At 31.0% G+C, this 16,220-nt stretch overlaps 2 protein-coding genes and 1 pseudogene across 4 annotated transcripts; all 3 read left to right on the top strand.

Annotated features, from left to right (window-relative positions):
* Window positions 1-282: 282 nt before the first annotated feature.
* LOC105650653 (ATP-dependent helicase/nuclease subunit) lies at window positions 283-998 on the top strand. The gene is made up of 2 exons (XM_012237585.4): window positions 283-524; window positions 694-998. The coding sequence occupies exons 1-2, from the start codon at window positions 417-419 to the stop codon at window positions 775-777; spliced, it is 192 nt and encodes a 63-aa protein (XP_012092975.1). The 5' UTR covers window positions 283-416; the 3' UTR covers window positions 778-998.
* A 2,302-nt stretch (window positions 999-3,300) lies between these two features.
* LOC105650717 (uncharacterized) lies at window positions 3,301-8,157 on the top strand. Of its 3 annotated transcripts, XR_005177035.2 has the most exons (7): window positions 3,301-3,421; window positions 3,529-3,691; window positions 3,849-3,942; window positions 4,956-5,155; window positions 5,757-5,875; window positions 6,958-7,071; window positions 7,255-8,157. XR_005177035.2 is itself a non-coding variant. In XM_012237659.4 (6 exons), exons 1-5 carry the CDS (start codon window positions 3,362-3,364, stop codon window positions 5,864-5,866), a joined length of 627 nt encoding a protein of 208 aa, XP_012093049.1. In that variant the 5' UTR covers window positions 3,301-3,361; the 3' UTR covers window positions 5,867-5,875; window positions 6,958-8,155. The 3 variants fall into 3 exon arrangements, 2 of the variants coding, with proteins under 2 accessions (XP_012093049.1, XP_037491648.1); XM_012237659.4 differs by having other exon boundaries at window positions 6,958-8,155; XM_037635720.2 differs by lacking the exons at window positions 6,958-7,071; window positions 7,255-8,157 and having other exon boundaries at window positions 5,757-5,973.
* Window positions 8,158-10,498: 2,341 nt separating this feature from the next.
* Window positions 10,499-11,366, top strand: LOC149496396 (small polypeptide DEVIL 6 pseudogene; annotated as a pseudogene).
* The last annotated feature ends 4,854 nt before the right edge of the window (window positions 11,367-16,220 follow it).

Raw genomic sequence — 16,220 nt, forward strand, 5'->3', positions numbered from 1 at the left:
GCGTCGTATTATAGCACTGTCGTTCGAGTTTCTTCTATTATAGAAATTCTGTGTGAGGAAGAATTAAGTGGACGCCAATCCCAAACAAATTTTTACCTACAAATTTAGAGGTACGAGATTTGGAGTCTTGCAATATTACGAGAACAAAACGTAAATTCACTATTATTGCGACATTTCACCTGAATATTATCTCAGCGGATAACTCGAGTGTACACAGAAAAAGTAAAAAAAAACAGAGAGAGAGAAGTTTATCTAGGAAAGAAAATGATTTTTTTTTCTTTTTAAATAAGAAAATGAAAATAAAGCGAGAGTTCTGTCCGCAAGCTTTAAACGGTGCGGTTTGAGCCAGAGAAAAAGAAAACGCAGAAACAAAGTCGCCGTCTGTCTCCGAAAAGAAGCAGTGAGAAAGGGAAATTATGGTGCTAGACGCGGTGAAGTGGGGTTATATACGGATCATCACTGGCACGATTCTGGGTGGCATTCTCGGCTTCTACGTTATGCACCGCACCGAAGTCGGCTACAAGGTCTCATTCTTTTTTTTTTTTTTTTTTTTTTTTTTGTCTCTTCTCTGTAAAATTAGGAACTTCAATTTTTAAACCTTTTAATTTTTATTTTTTCCAGCTACTGAGAAAATAATTTAGCTTTGGGGGGTTACAATAACTAGTGCGTGATTCTATTTGTTTGGATTTGCAGGAGAAGATGAATGAGAGATTGAAAAAATATGAGAGTGAATTGAAGAAGAAAGAGAAGCTGGATCAGCTTGAAGACTCCATTTAGTTTTTTCTTTTTTAATTTCAGTTTAGTTTTTAATTTTCTTTTCCTGCTTGGTTACTGAGAAAAAGTGAACAGAAGCAAACCTACCAATCTGAAATACAAGAAGGCAAGGGATTTGAAGCTGTGTATTTTGGATACTAAAATTGAATGTGAATTGGCTTGGAATTCGGTATAAATTGTATCATTTCTCTGCCTTGGTTATTGCAGTTTTCTTTCTTCTGCAAGTTGTTGCTTTACAGTGGAGTTGAGATACAATTCTGATAGAATGCCCCTTCATCTTTATCAATCATCCACTAAACTTCACAGTAATTTGGGATTAAAGGATTGCGTTCTTGAAAATTCTTAGTTTTATACCTTATATTATTATTATTATACGCATCCTGCTCTTGTAGGTGTCTTTGGAGTTATTTCATGCAATAGATACTAAAACTAGAAAGGAATTTGACAGTGCCTCCCATTTTAATCACTTTGTATACGAAGTGAAAATGAAACTATTCAGTCTTGTTACTTGTTATATGAACTTCTGGATCTTTGATGCAGGTGCAATTTTCTGAGGCTATTTTACTTTATTTCACTTTACTTTTAGGAGGAAAAAGAGAGAATGAAAGATCAAGTCTGGAAAGAAGAGGAGTTAGGAAGATTTTGTTGTGATTTTGGAGTTGAGATGTGATTAATCTGAGACCAGATGTCTGTCCTTCAAAGCATTGTTCTGGTCTGGTCAGAAATTGGGCAAGATGATCCAATCTTTAGTTCAGATGAAACTATTTATCTGCTGAACCAGCCAATATTTGTTAAATTTATAACATTGTTGAGCCAGTATGGTAGCTGAAGAGTGAAGATATTTGTTTCTGAGAGAATCAGATTCACAGAAGAAGGTAATCAAGGGACTTGCATGAAAGGAAGCAATGTTGTGAGGAATTCTTTTGCTTTCTGTTCGAAATTCTTTGCTATAGCTGCTCTCCTCCACCCTTCTCTCATCATCCCCTCTTATCTTTCTCTTCATATTAGCCAATGTACTAATTGTTTTTTTCCCTTGATTGAATGGCAACAACTTTGCCTGTGTGAGCTTAGCAAAGCATAACTGGTACCAAACCCGGTTAAAAGAAGAGGGTTGTCGTAGATTAACGGTCAGTATAAAAGATAATCAAATTGGTGAGTATAAAGATAATCAAATTCCAACTAGTTTGGATTAAACTTTATTATTATTGTATAGACACCATGTTATCTGAAATTGCACATCAAAAATGTTTCGTGTCCTGGACTCGTTCAATTTCTGGAATTTTACGGCTTTTCCATCCAATTTGAGGCCTCAAAATGTTATAATTCTATTACCTCTGTCATTTATGCCATTTCGGACAAGCGGATCATTTATGACGAAGAGGATGAGTTCCAAGAGAATGATCCATAATCAATGCAGATCATTTATAACGAAGAGTATGAGCTTCAAGAGAATGATTCGTAATCAATTTCTAGGAGAGACACGGTTGACTGCATTAAAATCAATGCAGATCATTTATAACGAAGAGGATGAGCTTCAAGAGAATGATCTGTAATCAATTTCTAGGAGAGATACGGTTGACTCCATTAATCAATCTCCGTAACTATGACGTTAAACAGATTTCAAGATTATTCTTTTATCTATTATTATAATACACAGAAATCAGCTCATAATGCTAATTGATTAAGAGAAAAATAATTTGTGTTATGTTTTCAGAAGCAACATTGAATGATTTTTGGAATATTCCAACCTTGGTATGTTTATTTCAGGTCTTCGACCAGCTTGAAAGTCATCATCAATTTAATTTATTTATTTATAAAAATTATACATATTACCCAATTTTTTCATTAAAATTGTTGAAATTTAAAAGAATGTCATTTTATATTTTTATTAATTGAAAATATATTGAAAAAACTAAAAATTTTAATTAGTGGTAATTAAAAATGTATTGAAATTTTTTCCTTTTTCATCCAACCCAGTTTTTGTCTTATCTCCTTTTTTTAGAAGTGAATAATATTTTAAGTTTACTATTTTATCTTTATTCAATATGCTTCTTTGTCAAAAAAATGTAATGGTTAAACTATTATATTATCATTATTTAAATCTTAATATAAATAAAATTAAAATATCAATATTTAATCTTCCGATAAAACTCTATTTAGTAAAAATTTGATTATAATTTGCTAAATTTTAAGAACAATTTAATAAGAATCATTTAATTTTAATGGATGCTAACACAATGGTATGTTATGGAAAAAAAAGTAGTAAAATTATAGTTTAATTAAATTAATTAAAATTTTTTTATATGTGTGCAAGTCAAATTAGAACAAAAATTACGAGCACAGTGAATATTTAATAAAAACAATTTGTTTCAGAAGAGCATAACATAAAACAAAAAAAAAAAATTAAATTGAAGAAAAAATTTATTTCAATTACTTTATTTATTTTTAAATAAAGAAATTATTTTTTTAAAATAAAATAAACAAAATTTTAAAATTAAAGCAAAGGATTTTTAACGAGCATAAAATTGAACGAAAGCCATTGTAGAAAACGCGGGAAATTAGAAAAGCAAAAGCTCACAGTAGAACAATGGACGAGTCAGGCGCGATTCTCTGCTACATCTCTTCACTTAAGGACATGCTCGATCAAGTATTCCTATTTTCTCTTCTCTTCCTTGTAATACTAATCTAGGGTTTTCTTTTCATCAGTTCCAATGCTTCACTGAATTATTGTTATTATTATTTTTCACTTATAAGGTAAATGAAGAAATAGAGGCAAATATTCAAATAACTCGAGAGATCGAGTCAGAGATCGTGAAATGCACAGAGTTGGAATCGACATTCTTCGCCAGAGAATCAGAGCTAACGAAGACGCTTTATGTCTCTCAATTTGAGATCAATGGACTAGTCTCCGTCACCAGTAAGAGCTTTTTTTTTTTTTTTTTGTTGCGTTTTCTTTGCTTATATATTCAAATCAGTTTTGAAAAAAAAAAATTTAATTTATTTATTATATTTTTTATGTTTTATATCAGTATGCATTTAATCTGAATTGATATTTTTGTTTCAATAATATACAGATGAAGCAAGAAAATCCGTAAAATTGTTGGAGGAGGAATTGTGTAGTTTAAGAACAAAGAGGGAGGAGATGCTTAAAGGAATGAACAATAAAAGGTAATTAAGTCTTGATGCTTATGCCTTTGGATTTTGTATAATTCAAATTAAGTTTTGTATTCTTTTGGGACCAGAAACACTTTGTAATACATATGGCCATACTATTGCAAAAATGGTACCTTCGCATTTCTTTTACTTCTTTTCAGTTCTGGCAGGTGCATTTAACCTTTTTAGAGTTTCAAACGTTACACGCTTTGAATATTTTGCCAATTCTTATTTTAGCTTTCTTTACAGCAGTAGTATCTTGTGGGTGACGATGAAATCCGTACATTATATTACAATAAAAAGAAAGTGCGAATATGCAATTTTAGTGTCCGATTATGAAATTTTATCCTTTTCAAGTAAATTCAGAACTACAGTTCTTAAGAATTTAATTTTGTTGTGCTAATGTTCAACTGGTTCCAAACATGTTTTCTCATCTGCACAAAATATCAAGTAGCATTTATATATGAGTAGAACATCTATTACATGCCCTTGTCAAAGATGATTCCCACAGAATCATTTCATCTCTTGTGATTTTTACGGCTTTAAAAATTCTTTGTAATCTAATTAAACGTTCAACAGAGTTTTGGGAAATTAAGAATAGGTCATTTAGGTATTCACATTTTTCTTTAAATTGTAGAACCATAGCTACAAACAAAGTTTCTGAGTTTTGCCTTTATCTCAAGATTCGTGATGCAAATGAGCTGCGAAAAAGAAAATATTGGGGTGTATTTGTTACTTTTAATTATTTTGTTTTTTCATGTCAATATGTTTAGGGGGCTTTACTGAAGTATTCCATTTAGGTAGTACAGAGTTTTTCTTTAGTTATATTAATATTAACTTAGTTTTGCTTATTGTTGTTGTATGTGGATTTTCTTATTCTGTAATGAGTGTTGGAGCGTACATGAATGACTATATAACTAACACAGATAAACATTGGATCTACTTCCCGTTGTGGTTCTTAGCTCCTTCTTTTGGTTAATGTTATTCTTGCGTAGACACTGATACTGAAATGTTTCAGTCCTGTACAGGGAACAGTTTTCCATGCTGTGCCTAGAATTTCAGAGGGACATTGACAAAGGAGAAAACAATGAACTTGTGAAATTGTTGTCAGAGAAAGAGTTGTTTGAGAATGAAATCAGTCTCATGGATCAAAAAAATGATGCTTTAAAGAATTCAATGTTAGCATTTGTGGAAGAAGTTCTTCAAGATCTTCAGGATTCAAACTCTGGTAATGGATATTACTATACGTACCCAGGATATCCTTTGCTTCTTCTGTTTAAAGGCATCATTGCTTCGAACCCTCCTTGTTTTAGTATATTCTTGTTCTTGCTTACAGCCTTTCACTTCCATTTAGTTCTCTAGGTTAGTTGTGCTACTGTCTTAACATAATACTACTCTGATGTGTTAATGGAACAAATATGCTTTGCATAACTCATATAAATACATTTCTTGATTGATTAATTCCATCCTTTTTTGTTTATCCATATTTCAGCCCTAGGATAATAAATTTGTCTAGACAAAAAATTAAGGCTATAATCATGGGAGTATTTTTATAGCGAGAGACCTTTAAAGTGATGTTGGATTTTTTTCAGACTTATTTTCTCTTGTTTCTGGTCTCATTGATTAGTGCTTTTGAATCATCCAACATTTAGTTTCATTGGATTAGGTAGAAGTTGCCCCATTAATATTATACTAGTTGACTTTTATGTTTTTTGATATTTCTTTGTCCATTTATTTGAGGGATAGTTAGATATTGTAGATGTTTAGAAAGAAATATATTTGATAATACTTGAGCTGCTAGTGATCTTATTGAAGTTGTTAAATTGCAGCTTTACATGTTGAGATACAGAACAGGAAGCACGAGAATGAGAAATTGCTCAAAGACATTGATGATTTGAAGACTACATTACATTCAAGTTTCAATCACAATCATTCCTAATCACTAATGGTGAGCAATTTGATATGACTATTTTCTAGTTACTTGTATCTCTTTTATGCTACAATTATGGTCTTATGCGAATATAATATGAAGTGGGCATATGTTCATTTGATGTCTTACTAACTTTCAAAAGTGGAAGTTGAACAACCAAATGGAAAAGACTATAGAAATGCTATCACAATGTAAAAGATTTATTTGATCTGGTTTTCTTTTTACCATTTTTCTTCCTTTCTTTTTGCTTTCATTTTAAGGGTGGTGGATGGAGAATGGGGATTTGGTCTGGTGCTTGTTCTTCAATTTTTCAATTGGGACTTTATATATAAATTGCAGCTGCTGTTGAGAGAAACAACTTCTTATATATATATATATATATATATATTTTTTTTTTTTTTTGTTGAAGTCAACTGCACTATTCTTTTTAAGCACATTTGTGATAGTTTAGCTGTAAACATTCTAAAACATTCTAAAAGCAGTTTTTAACTACTTTTTGCAAAAATATCGAAAACTGTTTTCTTTTTCCCAAGTGAAGTTTCAATGCAATAATGGACAATTCCCAAGTTTAGAGTTATTGCTGCTTTTATAATATAAGAGATTTAACAATTTACTTAATAAGTGTAAGCAATTAGTAGAAAGTTGTAATTACATTCTCAGTCTAATCACTTTTCTGGTTTTCATGGAACCTTCACAGTACACTATCAGAAGATAGAGTCTAATTTATTTCTAAGCAATAAAATAAAATTAAAAAAAAAAAAGAAGTAAAAAGTAAAACAAGGAAATGGAAATCCAATTCTACCGTAGGTAGTAGAATAATGTGCCAAAATCACACCATCATCTAATATAATAGTCAGGCATTAGAATCCAAATTCACAGATTTTCAAGGAGTTTGGTGTGCCTAGAGGCTAGAGCTATGGTAGTTAGGTGTAAAACTGGTATAATATACATTTATTGTTAAGATCAATATATGTTTATTATTCAATCTCTTTTGTGCATTCGTTTTCATTTATTATAATGAACAGCTTTTGCTATAAGAGTAGCTTCGCACACTTTGGCACCAAGTACTGATTTCCAGAAACTGTGCGTGTGTAATGCAGGATGAAGTATAATTACCAGATGCAGTAGCAAGGTCATCATCAATTATATTTCCCCTCTTGCAATACCTACTTTAGCTGGAGCCTTATCCATCAAGCACACAAACATTTCGCGAGGTAATTGATTAAAGTATCTTTACCAGTCATAATGTTGTGAACTGCGGTAAAAACTAAAAAGCTTAACAGTACAGTAGTTGTACTGTGCTTTATTAAAGTTGGACTGTTTCTGCTCAAAATTTTGACTGATAGAATCTCAGGTAGAGGAGCTACCAAGCTAACAAGCTAACTAAGCTTTTGCAGTGATACAGAATTCATTGACAGTTGGTATTAGGGTACCGAGTCACATGCAGGGGAAAGACTGGTCAAACTTTTGACTTCCATAACTTGTAGAATCGTTATGCAAATTTCCTTTTCATTTATCAGTATTTGGGTAGGGTTCTGGCTACAGTGTAAGTTTTGCAACAGACTCGCCAAGCGTTCGTATGTTGGGTCACCTTCATGTAGGGGTCGGTTTTGGGTAAGTGTTTTTGGCCATTTATTAGATGCTTACCAACTAAGGGACATTTTTTATATAACAGAGAGGTAGATTTGCACAGGAAAATGATTAGATAAGTGGTGTATGACTGATCTTTGTTTTATGGTTCTCCCTTTTTACAAATACATGGATCATATTTAGTGGGTTCTACATTTTATGTGAGATGGAAATGGTTCTTGTTTGCATCAAGTAGATAAGGATTTGTCATGAAAAATTGTTGTTCATAGTTGAACTTTGACCTCTAGTATTAGCAATCATTTAATTTTATCCATAATCCATAATCCATAATTGGAATGGTGGTTGCCCTTCATAAGTGTTTTTTGCATATATTTGTAAAAACCCGATAATTGAACTCCAATGCACCTCACCGTTTGAGTCACGTCTTAATTTTGATTTTTATTTTCATAAGGTTGTTGTTAGATTTTGGTAGAATTTCAAACATATCAATGCTTAGAAGTTTTATTATTATAGTTCTATAGTTATGATTAGGCTTAGGACAATAGTGGCTTATTGAAATAAAAATCTAGTTATTTTATAGGAAACCATTGATTTTCAATAATCATAACATCGATGAGTGCAACGTTCATGGATAATATTTAGCTTTTCAAGGGCCAGAGTTGATGAGGTTCTTCTCATCCTAGATGTGCACCACAACCATTGACGGCATCTAATGATGTTTCAAGATGAAGGATTTCATATTTTAGTGCTTTTGTCAATTCATGAAATAGTATGAGAATATAATAATCATAATTTTGACTTAGATTATATAAATATGAAATAATTATTAATAATTTTCAAGATAAGTGAAGACCAGGTCATTTCATAATTATGCAATAAGAATTTCGTCACGTCCAGTAAACTTTTTGATAGGCAAAAACAGCTTTTTTTTTTTTCAAAAATCGGAAAAAGTATTTATATATTGATCTTTCTTAGAACCTATAAATATGAAATGTTTCTTATGTTGAGTATTTATTTTATTTCAATTTATAGAGTGAAAATTTGAAGCAAGAGAGAAGAATAGTCATCAGCCAGTGCGTTCATCGTTTGGCCATAGTTAATCTCCCAGACTCTTTGGTAGGTGCCACAAAACACACTCTCTTCGCTCTCTACTATTTTTAGCTAATTAAAGCAATTTTGAGTTTTTTTTTTAATAATAAAATGAAAACGAAATTTGTGGGGGTAAAGAAAAAATAAAAAAGAAAGAAGTTATAAAAGCGATGGGAACCTCCATGCGTGGAAAAGATAAAAGAGAACCCAGACACAAGTAGAGGTCATGATATAAGAAATGTAAGGAATGTGGCTCAAAAACATATCATAAACTAGGTTGTCTTCCATGTCAAGGACACAGACCATGTCTGTCTCGTGAAATTCACGTGTACCCGTGATCCTGAGTTGTCCGTACTATACAGCTAAGGTCTTTTCCTATTTCTACATATTTTGTTTTATAGAAGTGTGGAAACTTTCAAACCTCCTTTTTTGGGGCTTTGGCCAATGAAACCACTCTGTTTGGGGCCTATGTTTTCATGATTAATCTCTTCATGAAATTAAACAGTGTCATCTGCATTCATGCATCATTCTCCTCTGCAAGTGTAAACCCCTCTAGTTCTAATTATTAAAGAAAAATATATTTATTTATGTCATCACGTGGGACCCCATATTTTTGCTTTATGATTTTTGAAAAAGAAATTGGAGGATCGAGAGTGGGAGATTGACCTTGGTGTTTTTTTGTTGTCCTTCGAGTAACTCAACTAGTTTAAGTCAGTGTACACCTATACTATGGTTTGAACCCTTTATTATCGGGAATTGAAAATGAACTGTGCCTTCAAGTAAATTTTATTTAAATTGGGGGTTTAAAAATTAAAATTATCTCTATTTAGAAAATTTTAACTAAATACTATTCCCAAAACTGATTATGAAAACACGTGTGCTAACAAAAACATATATATATATATATATATACGCGTTTGCATGGAGTAAATGAGAGAAAATTGACTGTTTGACCTATCACTCTGAGAGGTAAAAATTGTAACTAACTGAATGGCCTTTAAAATAAACCAATTAAAATGATTTATGTTGTTTTTCGCCTAATAATTTCATGCAAAATAGAGTTTTTCCTTAACTATTAATCATAGAATAATTTACAAGTTCTATATCAATAAAATAGCTGAATTATTAGTAGGTTTGACAGCAAATGGATGCATATCCACTTCCTCTCATCCTTCATAGTCAGATAGCAACAGTACCAAAATTCAGGTCTATTCCGGTATTAAAGCAATTGCTATCAGCAGCTGTAACATTTTTTTATTTTTTTGACCACGTGAATTAAATTTCATGTGCAAATGTCACTAATATTATAGTTGGGATATTTATTAGACAGCACAGAACTATTTTTTACTGTTTATTAGATGTACAGACAAAAAAAACTTCAAAGAAAGAAGGTACATATTGCTTTTATGGTCTTCATACACCTAGGCAATCTGAATTTTGATATTAGACCTATAATTGATATACAGAATTTAGTCTCAAAGCCTTTCATGACTAGAGATTACCTTAGCTTTTTTACCAACTGAATTAGGACCATCCCCATTTCTAAACCATATATAGATCCTCTTATAAAAATATAATTAAGATAGAGTTGGTAAAAATCAACTCAGAGTTCATTTCATTTGTTACCAAATTTTTTACCAACTATTTTTAGCTTGTACTTAAATTTATTACTTTTATTATTTCATAGCCTTGTTATATTTGGAGTTCACATCAAACAAGTAAACATTTATGAAATTATACCAGAAAAAGACAAAGGGGATAGAAAAAGGGAGCTTCATTTAAATTTGTTTGGTTTCTAATACATTCTATCCTTTGAATATTGCCTGACAGTAAAATTGGAAATTTAGGGGGGCCCAAAGTGCAGTCTCTGGTGATGAATAGAGACATTATAAATGTGACCTTGATTAACCACATTTGGTTCTTTTAATAGTGGGCCCTTTTCAGCTTTGGACCACCCCCCACCTTCTTTCTTCTCCCCTATAATAAGAGCCAACTTTCTGCTCTTCTGAATCATCTCCCATAATAAGCCTTTCTCACACCCACGCTTTAACATGATCCATTCAGTACTACGTATATTATAATAAAAAAGAAGAGAAAGCATCGATTCATTTTACAACATTGTCAAAATAGAAAGAAAGAATTAGAAGTCTGTATATCGGAAAAAGAAGATAAAGATGAAGATGAAAAGTTCTGCTGTTGGAGATTCTAAGAAAAGATTGTCATGTAATAAAGGATGTAGTGGTTTACTCAGAGAAGGAAGAGGCAGGCTGTACCTTATAAGAAGATGTGTTGTTATGCTTCTTTGTTGGAGTGATTAGAAGATCTATGTGTGTGTGTGTGTATATATATATATATATATATATACATATATATATCATGTATGATCATGACAGAGTGATGTATAGGGCATAAGATATTATCTCTGTTGTTAGAGGTTTTGCCTTTTCTTTTCTTTTCTTCTTTCTTTTTTTACTTTTGATGTTTATAAGCTCCTGTCTTTGCTTCTTGTCTTGTTTCAAAAGATTGAATGACAAGGGATTGGATTGGATTGGCTCCTATATAACATAACTGGTTATGCATGTGAGCTTTAATCCAATTCCTACAAGTTTGAACTTCCCCCATTTTTTTGGTAAGATACCATTGTTTTTGTCTTGTATGTCATTATAACACCAATAGTCTTTAGTTGAATCAGCTGAAATTGGGTAGTTTGCCAATTTTGGAAATTCTAGGGAGAGAGGAAGGAATGCTGAACCCTAATTTATTGCATAGCAATGTAAGAACTTGACTATTAGGTTATTGTTCTAATGAAAATGTCTTTACTTATGCTCAAGCCATTAGTAATTATTGGATTCACTGTAGTCTGGCAATCAAGAAGTAAGATGGACCAGGTTTTTATTATCAAATTAAGTCAGACTGAAAAACTCTATGAGGAATGGATTTTTTAATTTTGTTTTTTGGTACATTATTCTTAACTATAAATAAGATGTGATTGAGGTAGAATCTGTTGTTTTTCCAACATATTATATTATATGTTAGACATTCGATTATTAAGCCATTAGCGACATGAATTGTTGTTCTCTGTGCATAAGGAAATCCTACGAAGCAGCAAAATTTTTGTTTGATGTTTCAAAATATTAGGTTGTTAAATCAGGTAAACTCATCTCTCCATATCTAGAAAGGTAGAGTCCTTTATCTTTTCATTTTTGTAAGTTTTCTGAAAAACAAATTGAATATGAACTAAAACTAAAAAATCAAGGGAAGAAGAACCTTTTTCTTTTATATTGTCTTGTCAAGTTTTTCATTGGATACACTGGATAAGTTTCTAATAAGACAAATAATCTTTTAACTGCTCTTATTTTTCCTTTGCTTTTTGAAATGAAATTACTTGTTATGCACAACAAATTATTACTTGAGTGAGTAAAATATCTTTACAAATCTTAAAGTGAGGTTAATCTTATAGTGGAAACGGATATAAAAAAGAAGTAGAAATATTTTTTTTATAAGTTTTGATTTTTCAGAAAAAAAAAAATATTATAATAACAATACTGGCAATGCACCAAAAATAGCTGAAGAATGATTGAGCAAGAAAGTAAGCAATATACATAGAGATGACAAAATGTTGAAATAATAGAAGGTATTTATTTGAGAAATATAAATTTGATGCTGAAAAACATAATGTGATGGCCAAATATTAGCTGGTGAAGTAATGGGTTGGTGCCTATTAAGAACACAAACACACATGATCCACATGTATACCTTACACATTTGTCTGGCTACAGCCAATAAGCTTATGCTCGGTGCTTTGTTTATGGTCCCAAACTGCAAAACTGAAGTGGCAACATTAGCATATATATATATGGAGGGAGGGAACCATCGTATCGTCTAATCTTAATCATTTCTTTGCATGTCATGGACCAAGAACTGCTTTTTTGTTTTTAAGGTTTTAACCTTTTTTTTTTTCTTTTTATTGTTAGAGATGTTTCTGGGTTAATTGTTCATGCTCTTCAATATCCCTAAAAGGGACTGATGCTGCTGGCTTATGGGATGTAGCAGAAAGGGGTGTCTCGAGTGTCTGATAATTCAGAATATGGTATTCTCATGGATGATTGCAAGAGTCTTCAAATGGAAACAAATTTTTATAGTATTGCTTGGATTAGCAGATTTGCGAACAAGACTGCTCATGGTCTAGCTAGGACTGCTTGTTTTAACGTTTGGAATTTACTTCCAAACCATGTTTTTGTCTTATGCTTTTTAACGAAGATTTTGTTTATTCTCAATAAACTGTGGAAAATACGTTCAAGATTATTTCTAATATTTTCAGAGTGTTAAATAATTAATTATTAAATCTTAATTGATAAAGAAAGAAAGCTCTCACACTTACTAACTGAACTAACTCCATTAAATAAAACTTTCATAAATAATCATTTGTTTCTTTCTCTTTCTTTTTTTTTTTTATTTTTTATTTTTTATTTTGAAGTATTGAAGAAAGATAATTGAAACTTCGGTTTTTGCCTAAATAGATACTTATATTCGACTGTAGCACATTTTTTTTTCTCCTTTTTATCGATTTATTGTACTGTTGGCATTACAATATTGATATATAAATATTTATATACATCAAAGTATCATACAAATAAGATAATATTATATTAAATGCAAAATTAGAATTGATAAAAAAATGTTGGGAGATATTGCATTTTTTGGAATGGATCAAAATCAATGGTTTTGAAATATTCGGCTAGCACTTTATTGAAAAAACATTTTTTTTTTTATAATTATTAGTTAGTAGTTATATTATTGTAATATGTTAAATGATTATATAGAATTATTCAGTTGAATTTTCTTTTAAAAGTTGTCTAATAATACAATAAAAATTATATCTATATTTAAAAAAAAAAAAAAAAAACAATAAGATGAAGGGTTATATATTATTGGAATCAAAATGAATAACGTCAGAAATAAAAGAAAGCATTACTCATTGAGAGTTATATATTATTGGATGTTTATATATTATTGGAATGAAAATGAATAACGTCAGAAATAAAATATGGAGCGTTACTACCTCACTCCACCAAATTAGTCATATAAACAGTTGCTAGAGCTGACAAATGAGTAGACTGATTAGCTAATTTTCTAACAAATTCAGGCATTAGGTATTTCACATATCAAATTGATATCCATTAAAATTTGTTTGTAAATATATTTATAATTTATAATTGAATTCAAAAATACCCAATTGCTATCCCTATTCCTTTGTCATCTTCTTCCCAAAAATTAAGATAAACCTAGTCAAATCACATTTTAAGGAGATCAATTTCTTATCAAGCAACTCTCAACATTTGGTGGGACAAAACGGAAAATATCAATGGATTCCTTCGTTGAAGTTGGTGACCAATCCATATAATTATTTGCCTCATGTCCAATCAAAATTCTTTAACCCTAGCTAATTTTAAAGGATTGGTTATTAATTATTTGAGCATCTTTGTTTGTCAAAAAATGTGTACTTTTTTTTTTTTTTTTTTTTTTTGAACTATGACCGTGAAAAGCAAAAATTGATGCCAACATAATTTTGATTGACCATCACCACCCCACGTGGTAATCTAATCCTCCTCCCAAAGCAATCTCATCTTCATCCCTTCCTATGTTTGTCTTATTCTTTGTTCAATCACACAAATGGTCCTACGTTAAGGTCACCTTCCCCACTCATAATGTTTCCATCAATTCTACTGCAACATCATCACCATACCTGACCTTCAGCTGAGTTTCCGATTTGTAATTTTGAGTTTCCGATTTAGAAAAAGCTAAACGCACACGGGTGCTATGCGGAAAGAAATTATTGGCCTTACTAATCATGGGTCCTGATTCTGCCTTTAAAGCTCAATTCATAATATCAATTTATTTATGGAAAAAATAAATAAATAAATAAATAAATAAATCAATTGAATTATAAATTATGTGCGAAATAAGAGTTTTTAGGTTCAAATCCTTTTAATCACAAAATTTTTTTATTAATTTAGTAAAAAAATGATTATTCCTGTTATATAACTCACAAATACAATTTTGATTCATTGAATTCTCAATAAAATAAAATAAAAACCAATCAAATTTAATTTTATTATCTTTATTAGGTTAATTGTTTTTAGGGGTTTTTAGGCAGAATAAATCAAATCAATAGCAGTACTACCTGATTTTTATTTTATTGTTTTAACTTTTTTTTTCCCTGTCATTTGTCGGACAAGGGCAACATGGAATGTTGAATGACAAGATATTGGTAGAGATAGCATTTTACATACCTTGAACGTTGCTAAATCTTGTCATGTGAAATGGGAATTAGAGAAGACTTGAAAATGCTGCCAGTCACGTGAGAAGGTGGAGGTTTTAATCCCCTCCCCCCCTAAAAAGGAACTGTCTTTTCTAAAAATCAAACTTGAAATAATAAAAACAAGACTTGCTCTATTCTTTACTTCCTTTCCTTGGAACACTTAACACACTCTGTTTGGATGGGGTGAGAGAAGGGTAATTAATGGAAGGGTAAGAGAGGATAAGGAGGGGGAATGGTAGGGAGAGCTATAATAAATAATATTTATGTTTGAAAATTGATGAATTATTGGAAAGGTAAAGAAAGATAATGCATATTTTGTGTTTGGAAAAAGAAAAGTAATACAAAAATAATTAGTTACCTTTTCATCTCCTTGCTTACACCCCGAATTGGGGTGTGGCAAAATTTGAAATTTGAGAGGTAAAGAAGGGTAATACCTTATCTTTATTTATCTTCGTCCTTCCTTAACTCACCTCTTTACAAACAATGATAAGTATTTTAGATATTTTTCATTCTCCTTATGTACCCCTCCGTCACTTGTGACCAAACAGAGTGTAAGAGGATAACTCTTATTTCCCATTCCAATTGCTTAGGCCTCGTTTGGTTCAAATTTACCTATTTCTCAAGAAGTTTACTTCCCAGGAAGTTACTTCGTGGAAAGTACAGTGTGAATATGTTTAGTTGATATATTGAATTTCTGGGAAATAAAATTGTGTTAATGAAATTTTACATATGAAATGATAATGATACTCCAATTATAAATTTAAATATAATAATTGAAATGGCAAAATGAAGATCGTTAAATTCTAGAGAAAGTGCACTTCCTTAGATTGAGGAGATGAAGTAACTTCCTGTACGAACAATAAGTTGAGCCAGAAAGTTCTTTATTTTTTGAAACCAAACATAATCAAACTCTATCACTTTCTGGGAAATCTAAGTTTTCAAGTTCACTTACCCTAACCAAACAAGGCTTTAATGTCATATTTTCACCGTGTAACTGTGCAATGCCCTAATTGCCCTATTCCATATGGGCCCTAATTGCACATATTCTATATGGAGAGAAATCCAACTTACTTTAGACTTACAGAGATTGAATGAACTTATTATGATACCACTTATTATGACGAGCCTTATTCAAAAAAATTAATTTATTGGGTGCAAATAATACTATTTTTATATTAGAAATAACTATTTTATACTGAATAATTATATTACCCAATGAATTCCATACTATGCAATCAACTGTTCGAGGCTTAAGCAATGAAAAATATGATTTTGTGGTGGACACCTTGTAGTGAGAATCTTAGCAAGGCTGCCCCATTATCTTTGCTTACTTTTGATTTGTGCGTGGTTTTTCTTTTATTT

Source organism: Jatropha curcas, chromosome 5 (assembly GCF_041381405.1).
Source record: "Jatropha curcas cultivar XTBG-Jc1 chromosome 5, XTBG_Jcur_1.0, whole genome shotgun sequence".
NCBI lineage: Eukaryota > Viridiplantae > Streptophyta > Magnoliopsida > Malpighiales > Euphorbiaceae > Jatropha > Jatropha curcas.